General features: G+C 42.7%; 1 protein-coding gene across 1 annotated transcript; it reads right to left on the reverse strand.

The window, feature by feature from the left end:
* Positions 1-9,887: 9,887 nt before the first annotated feature.
* Positions 9,888-10,829, reverse strand: LOC101950175 (olfactory receptor 12D1-like). Its single transcript, XM_065566752.1, has one exon. The coding sequence runs from the start codon at positions 10,827-10,829 to the stop codon at positions 9,888-9,890; it is 942 nt and encodes a 313-aa protein (XP_065422824.1).
* Between the last annotated feature and the right edge of the window lie 315 nt (positions 10,830-11,144).

Below are 11,144 nucleotides of genomic sequence, written 5' to 3' on the forward strand. Positions count from 1 at the left end.
CATAATTTCCAGACATGGAGTGGCTGATAGAAGACTTGATTAATAAATAATTAAATGGGGATAGCATAATTTATTTCAATCCACATGGGTTTATGGAAAATAGATAGCTAGCTAGCTAGCTAGCTAGCTAGCTAGCTAGCTAGATAGATAGATAGATAGATAGATAGATAGCACAATTTTGGCCGATAAAAGATATAGAATTCATGCAATATACTTAGACTTCTGTAAGGTGTTTGATCTGGTAGTGCAAGACAATTTGATTAAAAAACTAGAAAGACAAATTTAGTATGGCATGCATTAAATGGATTACAGACTGGCTAAATGATAGGTCTCAGAATCTCACAGTAAACAGGGAATTATGATCAAACAGGTGTGCTTTCAAAGGAATCCCGTAGGGCTAAATTATTTTCCATATGCTCTTGAACATTTTTATCAATGACCTGGAAGAAAACATAAAGTTTTCAGATGACACCAAAATTGGGTGGTGTTGCACGTTTTAATGTAATAATGATTCAAGATTGTCAAATAACACTGCTCTACAGCCAAAATGTTTCTGAAATAAATGTAGTCAAACTTTAATAATTCTGGGTCACTCAGAACGAAAATGATGCTTAACATTGTTGATTGGCTCTAGTTTTCAAGATATTCTATTGGGTCCATATATACAACCCTTGTCTTGGAAATGGCAGAGGATAAGTTAGTTATAAAGGAAAGGGATCTCAATTTAAACCAGAAATGACTAAAATACATCTTTGACTGGATCTATGAATAAATCTATGACTGGGTTTGGACAATACTTGCTTTTTAGGCAAAACAATGAATGATGCAATCTGAAGCTGGTATTGCGTCATACATGATATGAATTGCATCATGTTATTCCTAGAAGTCATGGATGATGCAATCATAACGAAGCTTACATCACTCTGCTGAACAAATTGCCCTATATCAGCTCTAGAAATCATACAGTGTCATGCTCTCTTATTTGTCAGTGTTTGATTTTGCAAAGGGAAACATTTCTGTTTAGCCAAAGTGAGCAGAGATGCCTCATACTTATGTGAACAGTGCAGATAGCTTCTGCTATGTTTGTGGTGAAGTGACTTTTGCATCACAAAAGCACAATATAACCACTATGGTTAAGAAAGCCTATCACCTTTATTTTGGCTGCAAAATTGGATATCAGGACAAGAGGGGGGCCCCACACATATGCTGCAACACTTGTGCAACAAATCTTTGCCAGTGGTTGAACAGGAAAAGGAAATCTATGCCTTTTGCAGGGCCAATGATTTGGAGAGAGCCAACAGATCATACCAGCAATTGCTACTTCTGCATGGTGCCTGCAGTTCAGAAAGGCGTGTCAAAGAAGAAAATGTGGACTGTGCATTATCCAAACATTCCATCAGCTATACGCCCAGTACCCCACGGAGAAGGACTGCCAGTTCCTGATGCACCAGAATCATTCTCACTTGAGTCAGACAAGGAAGAGGAAGAGGATGAAACTTCTGGTCCTGAACCATCAATGTCACAGGACCCACATTTTCTCCCTATTCCTCCTCTGAACCACACCTTATAACACAAGGTGAACTTAATGACCTTGTCAGGGATTTGGAACTACCCAAGAGTAAAGGAGAGCTGTTGGGCTCCAGACTACAGGAATGGAATCTCCTGGCAGGTGATGTTAGGGCTTCCATGTTCCGTGACCATCAAAAGGATTTGTCCCATTCTTCTTCATGGAAGGTGATCTTGTACCCTGCAACAACATCGATGGTGTGATGGCAGCCCTCAACATCGTTCACGATCCAGATGAGTGGAGACTGTTCATTGATTCATCGAAGACGAGTCTTAAAGCTGTTTTACTGCATAATGGCAATGTTTTGCCATTAATTCCAGTTGGTCATGCAGTCCATATGAAGGAAACCTATGACAACATGAAACAACTTTTGAGGTGCATAAACTATGACCAACATCAGTGGCAGCTTTGTGGCGATTTGAAGGTTGTTGCTCTCTTGCTTGGTCTGCAGACTGGATACACAAAGTACTGCTTTTTTCTTTGTGAATGGGATAGTCGTGCAAGAGATTCCCACTACATCAAGAAAGATTGGCCACTCCAACAGTCATTGGAGCCTGGGAGGAAAAGTGTTCAGCATCCACCACTTGTTGAATCGAGGAGGATTTTGTTACCACCCTTACACATCAAGCTGGGTCTGATGAAGAACTTTGGCAAGGCCATTGACTAAACACAAGCAGCTTTCAAGTACCTCTGTGGGAAATTTCCAAGGTTAAGTGAAGCTAAGATAAAGGAAGGTGTCTTTCTTGGTCCTCAGGTTCATGAACTTCTTCGAGATGATGCCTTTGACCATGCACTGCATGGCAAGGAAAAAAGGGCATGGAAAGCCTTCCAGTTAGTGGCAATAAATTTTCTCGGAAACAACAAGGCAGACAACTACAGGTTGTTGGTGGAAAACCTCCTCAAGGTATACAAAAGCCTTGGTTGCAACATGTCACTAAAAATACTTTTTTTGCACTCTCATCTAGATTTTTTTCTACCGAACTGCAGAGCAGTGAGCGACGAGCACAGCGAGTGATGTCACCAGGACATTACAACAATGGAGAAACGCTGTCAGGGCAAGTGGAGCCGATCAATGCTTGCAGACTATTGCTGGACAGTGACAGGAGATGCTCCATTTAATGAATACAAGAGACAAGCCAAGAAGCGCTGAGTAGACACTGAATAGGACTAAACTATGTACATAATAGTTTTTTGCCTTTTGTTTCATAATAAATTTTATTTATATAACCCTTTTGCTGATTTTTAAAGTGTTACATAAACAGGACAGGTGAAATATTATCATGTAAAGCAACCATAAACACATGAAAAGACCTAGGTTTACAATTTATGATTAAAACTCTACTATCTACACAATATAAATAGTCACAAAATGTAAAAAATTAAATATCTTAGAAACAGTAGCCAATCAGTTGTTTTAATTGGCATATTTGAATTCAGCACATCAAAATACATAATAAATAGCACATTTTATCTCCGAAGCAGACGACTTCTCAAAAATTGTAGACCAGTGTTATTAATCAAAGATTGTTACAGTACTATGCAGAATACAGAAAGTATACACACTTTACCATCCCCTGTTGATGGTGAAGAAAAGGTAGTTTGGACCCTTCTCTGTACTTGATAGAACGCTGACAGTGTTCATACCCAATCTAACTTTGCTTTTATAGGGTGTCAGACAACTAAACTCCTTATTGGGGGGAAAATCCTTTCCCGACCTTAACTCCACCATGTTTTCTGTTTCCTAATTACTGATAGACTTTCTTTTATGGTTCTCGGTTTACCTGACTGACAAGTAAAAAGGAATCTCTAACCCAGACATTATTACTAAGAGCTGTGACAACCGACAGTTCTCAATGAGTTAAAAACATCTTTCAAAGGGTCATTACTTTCCTCCATGACAGAACACCTGTGCAATTACAAGTATCCCTTATCAACCAGCCAGTTTGCTTTACAACATACATTTGTAGATATTTTCATTAGTTTGAGTGCTTTTTCCCCTGCACACCTGGACTGTATTAGTAAAGACAGGGTAAAAATGTTTCATACATTCCATCATAGAGACCATTTTCCCTTCACCCATCAGGTTAACTTGAAGGCCAAGAAACTTTTTTTAGTTTAAATATATATAGGACAATAAATGTACAGATACACAAAATGAAAAAGGCTGTTGGCTTTTAAAAGAATTCTCAGGGTTTAACATACAAACATCATAAAACGTGGAGTTGTAAATAATGAAGAGGACAGGTTGCTGATACAGAGTCGTCTGCATCAGTTTGCAAACTGGGTGAATTTTTAAGTTGCAAAGTCAAGCCAGATGGTATACAGTTGCCCGTGCAGCCATAATTCTGCCCCTTGTGCATCCATTCTATGCACTGAACAGGACAGCTCTCTTGTGGAACAAGATAGCATATGATCAAGCAATGAAAGAGAGTATCATAAGGCATACACAAAAGGGGGCAGTGTTAAGGTTGCAAAGCAGTTGTAGAATCTGGCATTTCCCAGCTGCTGAGTGTAGTATTTGACTTTGCAACTTAAATAATGTTCTTTTGTGAATTAATTCTTATTCTGTGCAGGTATAATAGCCCCCCCTCATGCCGCCTCTGCAGGGTTTAACCCTGAACCCCGAGCTCTTACTACTTAAACTACACAACAAACTACATGAGCTGCCAGCAGACGGCTGATAGTCAAGAGATGAGGGGACTGGAAGAAGTCAGGAGCTTCACACTAGCTCATCTGCGTCGGGCAGCTCTTTCTACTCTGCTGTGGATCACATAGATGTCGGGCATCTGTGACACAGCCACGGAGCTGCTGGGTTCTAAATATGGATTATGGGCTGGAAGTTAGGCACCCATATCCCTGTGACTTTCAATTTGAGACTGGCATCGAGAGCCCTTAGGCCTTTTTGAAAGTCCCAGCCTATAAAGTTGTCTCAGTTTTGGGTGGTTATCTAAGGCCACATATTATCATAGTTTCTTTTGGTTCCTGTGATTAAAGATCTTGGCCATGGAATCAACTGCCTGAAGGCAATGAATGCATCAGATCTGTCGGTCTGACAGCCCTTGTTTGCATGAATTTGTCCCCCATATCCTCCTTCTTTGCTCCCCCACACTCCCTCCTCTCAAACGAAAGTTTAACACACACAAAAAAGAAGTCTTGATAAGAGGACAAGATGAGAGAAAGACATTACCCACATGCTGCCTATGGTAGCACCTAGGGCCCCTCTGTGCTAGGCACTGCACAAACGCAGAGTGAGACAATCCCTGCCCTGAAGAACCAGACTAAGCAAACAAGACTGAGAAAGGGGAAACAAGTTTTCCAAGGTCTTACAGCAGCTAGTCATGGCAGAAAGGGGGAAAACACCCCAGCTCTCCTGATTTGTAACCCGGTGCTCTACTCACTGAGCCAGGCTGTCTTGCAAGCATTGGCTGTTATGGCTACTTGCCTTTGTGGAGTCAGAAGCTTTTCAAAGGAGTCTGAGGCCATTTGAAAATTTTACCCTTGGTGACTCTCTCATGCTGTTTCCTCAGAGCTCAGCCAGGGTGGTTTTGGTCCTTCTTTTAATGGAAACAATAACAATTGCTGGCATGAAAGGGCACTGAGGAGAAATAGCAGGAATTTCTGTCTGTTCAGAAAGGAAGAGAGATGCGAGCTCCTATTAACTTAAATATCTGGATGGTTGTGCTGAATCTGTGGCACACATGAGCCTTTTTATCATATTCACACCATGGGGGGAAACCAATTTCCATTTTCTGGATGACTCCCGTGGGGCAGAATGTCTGAACAACAGGAGGGTTACTGGTCTGTGAATAACAAGCCAATCATTCCCTACAGAGATGAAAGTCAAGCATTATTGTGCAGACAAGAGCCCCTGGGAAAATAAGTAAACAAAGCAGTGATCCTAAGGGAATTAAGTGTTCAAATCCCTTGGAATATATTTGAATATCCCAATCTAAAAAAAATAAGACACTGGTTTGCAAATATCGTGCTTTACTTCATTTATTTATTTATTTACTAAAACCACTGAATTTGGTCCACCATGATTCTGTATGTAGTTCCTTGTGATTCCTGGTCCCATTTGGCCATGGAGGATTAAAACAGATGTAGCAAATTAGATGCAGTTTGCCGAGCGTTATAGTATCTATGACCACTTTGGCTAAAACCCCATCCTGGTTCAGTGGTGACATGAAGGAAGCAGAAATATTTTTTTTTAATGGAAAAATGAGGCAGTTGGTAGCAATCGATGTAATCTAGAAGTTCTGAATGTAGAAATTTGATAAGGAGATCTAAATACACCAGGAAAGAAATTAGAGTAGAGAATAGGAGTAGAGGTGATTTACCATCTATAGACTTCATTGGTGAGATCGATATTTGAATTCTGCATACAGTTCTGGTTGGAGTGCATATTTTAAAAGGGATGTTGAAAATCTAGAGAGGGTTCAGAGAAGACCCAGAGAAACACCTTACAATGATAGACTTAAAGAGCTCAATCTGTTTAACTTACTAAAGAGGAGATTGATAGAAGACTTGATTACACTGTAAAAATTCCTTCATGAGGAGAAAATAGCATGGCTCTTTAAGCTAGTAGAGAAAGGCAGAACCAACCACTCATATCTGAAGCAAAACAAATTGAAAGGAGAAATAAGGCACCCATTTCTAACAGGAAGGTTGATTAACCACAGGAACAAACTCCAAAAGGGAAGTGCTGGATTCTCTTCTTTTGCATCTCAACCCCCCCAAAAACAACCAGTGCTCAAGTGGGGCCTAAATGCTCTACTGGAACAGCATCCAGCACTTTTTCTGAGAACTGCAATGGCATTGTGGTACGTCTTTCAGGGGCACAAGGAAGGCTGTGACTGGAGTACTGGGGAAGTGTTGGGTCCACACCTCCGAGACCACATCATCAGAACTCAGGCCGGGGCTCCCCATTCAGCAGGGATGCTGATGCCCTGTCCTATTTTGTCCTGTGTGGGCAATGGGTCCTTCGGACTTGATGGGCATGGGCGGAAGAGGAGCCTGTGGCTGGGCCTCCATTCAGATCTAGCCAAGGAAGGGGGCTTACCCCTTCATTCTGCCCCTGTTCCTGGTTCTCCTATGGTAAGAACCATAGGCACCCCTTCTTTTACTGCTGTTCAGGATGAAGGGACACAGAGGGATGGATAAGTCAAATCTGAGTGGCTCTGTCATGATGCCAATCAAATTTGGCCCTCTGTCCCCATCTATGGAGGGGTGGACATACCAAAATTGAGTGGCACTGTGACCACGTGGGCCAGGTCACAGAACCCTGAATGGGGAGCCAGTCACATTCCCACAGGACAGGAACTGCCACTGGGGTCATGGACTTAATTCCAATTCACAATTATTTTGAACACTATGATATCTGTGCAAAACTGTAGCCTTAACCATCAGGCATGGCTGCTGGCCAGACAGCACCAGAAAATCAAAACATTTTGGTACCCTACCTTCCCCATGGACGTTGAATCTAGTTATAGTGTGATATCAGTTACTGGATTACCCGATCTGGATTACACAGGTACCCATGATAATTCCATTTTAGAGCAGGAATAGCTAGCAGATCCAGTCTGTTTTGACCATGGAACTATCACCTGTGGATAATACCACACCAGATAAATATGCAAATGGCTGCCCGTACCCTGAATTGCTCCAGTTTGGAAGAAAGAAACCACGGTGTAGCAAAGGGTCTCAGACTAAAAAAAAATCTAGAAATTTATAAGAGGACAATTTGAGGATTATTGAAGACTCCTCATAAATCTAAACACAATCTTCTTATTACAGCAACACACAGATACTATGAAAATAAACAAATAATAGTATTTAACATACAGATTTTTTAAGTACCAGACTGCACACAGGTCACAAATCCTATGCATTTATAACATGTAGCACTGATTTGGAATTAATGTCACCACACCGTCCTGAGCTGAAGAAGCAGCCATAGCCTAGTTCTTTGAAGAGGCTGGTTTCCTTAGCTTTGGGATCATCTTCTTGCTTCAATTACTAAAAGCAGGCCTGTGAGCATCAGTCTTCCCTGTAAACCTATATGCACCCCCCTCTGCCCTGTGCCAGTTGGCATCAAGAAATCCCTGGGTCACAGATTCTTCCACAGAGAATCCATCAGGTACCGAAGGCAAAGCATGCCTGAAGGCAAAGATGGCTTGCTGCTCCTGGCACTGACTCATTAAGAGACACCCGAGCCATTGACTCTGGTGTCCTCTCAGGGATTGTGGGGTCTGGATAATTCTTTGACATAGCAGTCTTTCCTGATCACTGCAGGTCACCAGGCCACATTGGAATTATGTCAGAAGCTTACCCTGCAGCTAGCGACTTATTCTACCTACCGTTATTGCTCTCCCCTTTGCTTCAGTGTGAAGACCCTCATCTGGCATGCCTTCTATATTGTCTGCACTGGGTTGCTTGACCATGTCATCATATGCCTTTGGCTCATTACCTCCCCCTTCCACAGCACCAGCTCCAGATTCACACCACCACATGTTACTGGCAGCCAGAAAGATGCCCATTCTGTCACCAGAACTGTGCTCCTGGCATGGGTTCAACGTCTCCATGTACCCTTCCCAGCATTGCACCACCCTTGTATCCAGGTATTCTGAGTCATCACTGGACTCTCAAGCTGACTCTTGGGTTTCCCGATACCGAGTGCCTAGAGTTTACTCATAGAATCGTAGAATCGTCCCCAGCACTGTGGCAGTACTAAGCATTATCTAGACCATCCCTGTCAGGTGTTTGTCTAACCTGTTTTTAAAAACCTTCAATGACAGATATTTGACAACCTCCCTCAGTAATTTGTTCTAGTGTTTAACCACCCTGACAGGAAGTTTTTCCTAATGTCTAACCTAAATCTCCCTTGCTGAAATGTAAGCTCATTACTTCTTGTCCTGTCCTCTGTGGTTCCAGAGAACAATTAATCACTTACCTCTTTATAACAACCTTTTACATACTTGAAAACTGTTATCATGTTTCCCCTTCAGTCTTCTCTTCTCCAGACAAAACAAACCCAATCTTTTCCCACATAGGTCATGTTTTCTAGACATTTAGTCATTTTTGTTTCTCTCTTGTGGACTTTCTCCAATTTGATGGAGATGCCTACATACCTTTGTGTATCTAGTCCAAAGCCTTCTCTGTGAGGAGCCTCAACTGTAGAAGAAGCTCCACCCGTCTCTCTTCCTTTTAGATCCAAAATAGCCCTGTTCCGTTGTCCCTCATGGCACATTGCAAGGAACAGCTATTTGTGTGTGCTACTGTAGGGAACATGGGTGGGGACCTACAGGGGCTTGATATAGGTTAGCGCTTTGTGGGATCTCAATGTTCTGTAGGGCTTCAGATCTGCAGTCTGTTGGGGGCTGAACTTCTTATTCAGCTGTAGGTAAAGGCTGAAATTTTCAAATGTACTTAAGGGTGTCCAACTCTCATTAACAGCCAATGGGATTTGAGTGCCTTACTGCACCAGACACCTTTGAAAATCCCAAATTCCACCTACAGATGCAAATGAAGAAGGCTTCTTAAAAGGGATGAGTGCATTTTTCCATCAAAACATTTCTGATGGAAAATGGGTTTTTAAACATCCTTTTTTTTTTTTTTTTTTTGACAAAACTAAATTTTTTGTGCTAGAATTCTCTGCTTTTCTCAAAAAAAAAAAAAAAAAAAAAAAAAAAAATCCACTGGGAAACCAACACCCCTGAAACAGAAAAATCCTTGGTTCTAGGCAGTACACTTTTGAATTTTGACCATTTTCATATCTTCCATGAACAATCAAGATTTTCTACTGAAAATTCTGGCAAATGATTTGTTTATTTCTTTTTGTCAAACAAAAAGATTCCCCCTCAATTTCCAGCATATTGTTTATTTCCACCCAGGCTTCTTATTCCCTAAGGTCTATTTTCTGCTGCCCAGTGCACAACTACTGTCAAGGGTGAATTCTCTGTAACTTGAAGTCTTTAAACCATGATTTGAGAACTTCAGTTACTCCACCAGATGTTGGGGTCTATTACAGGAGTCTATTAGGTGAGGTTCTGTTGCCTGCATTGTGCTGGAGGTCAGGCAAGGTCAACACAATGGTCCCTTCTGACTTTAAAGTCTATGAACTCTCCCTTACTATTAACCTCCATTTTCCAGTTTAGGAAGGTTATCTACAGACTATTTCCCAGTGCCAAATGCATAGTGATTCCCTACAAACTAATGGCGAGCTCCCAGTGCACAATAGACTCAATGAGAGAAAGCACATTGTATTGTTCATTACCCATTTTCATTCTCAGCCTCAGAGACCGAGAAAAACATTCATTATATTTCATGTCCTTCCAGGGAATAGTTTTCTTCCTACCACTTTCCTCAGGGCAGATTTCACCTCCTGGTTCCTCAGGGTGTAGATCAGGGGGTTCAGAACTGGGGTGACGATGCTGTACGTGAGGGTGGCTATCATGTCCCTATCTTGGGAATCCCCATGAGAGGGCAATACATAGTTAAAGATAATGGGCACATATTGTAAAGTCACCACCGTGAGGTGGGAGGTGCAGGTGGAGAAGGCCTTCCTCCTGCTCTCCCACGACTGTACCTTCAGGAGGAGGAAGGAGATGATGTAGAGGTAGGAGAGGAGTATAAGTATGAAAGGGCCTATCACGATGCCTCCAGTGACGATGTTGAGGAGGCTCAGGTTGAGGCGGGTGCTGCTGCAGGCCAGGCTCAGCAGGGGTTTGATGTCACAGAAGAAATGGTGGACATGATTGGGGCCACAGAAATGCAGCCGGTAGGTCATGACCGTGTGCATCAGGGCGTGCAGGAAACCACTGGACCAGGTGGCCACTGCCAGGAGCAGGCAGACCCGTGGGTTCATGACCAGCCTGTAGCGCAGTGGGTTGCAGATGGCCACATAGCGGTCGTAGGCCATGACGGACAACAGCACGGCCTCGCTGCTGCCAAGGAAGTGGAAGAAATGGAGCTGCAGCAGGCAACCCGTGAAGGAGATGATCTGATGTCTCGAGAGGAATCCAGCCAGCATCTTGGGTATGGTGACGGTGGAATAGCAGATATCTAGGCAGGAGAGGTTGCCCAAGAAGAAGTACATGGGGATGTGGAGCCGGGGCTCGGCCAGCACCACGGCCATGATGGCCCCATTCCCCAGCACACTGGCCATGTAAAGAAGCAGGAAGAGAGCAAAGAGGAAGCACTGCAGCTCCTGGAGCTTGGTTAGACCCAGGAGGATGAAGTCGCTCACTTCCGTCTGGTTCTCCATCGCTGCAGGGGGAAGAGGAAATGCCATAATAGAAATAAATGCAGCAATCCCCTTGGTTTTATTTTCTATATGCACTTTCCCTCTAAGGGCCCCACAGTGTCTGCCAGTTATTAATTCACACTTCCCATGGCTGCTCTGGGGTAACATCCCAATTTCACAAATGAAATAATGGGGGCTAAGAGGGATAATGTGTGGTGTATATTTATATCTACATTGTCATATTGAGGACTGTATTGGAATTGCAAGGTATCACGTTGTGTGTGTTTGCGTGTGGATGTGCTTTTCTTGTCATGCTCACATGCTGGGGGAGAGGGC

This window comes from Chrysemys picta, chromosome 13 (assembly GCF_011386835.1).
Source record: "Chrysemys picta bellii isolate R12L10 chromosome 13, ASM1138683v2, whole genome shotgun sequence".
Taxonomy (NCBI): domain Eukaryota; kingdom Metazoa; phylum Chordata; order Testudines; family Emydidae; genus Chrysemys; species Chrysemys picta.

What these genes read in the sequence shown, in the direction of transcription:
- LOC101950175 (XM_065566752.1), bottom strand. Translation starts at nt 10,829, where the DNA reads ATGGAGAACCAGACGGAAGTGAGCGACTTCATCCTCCTGGGTCTAACC.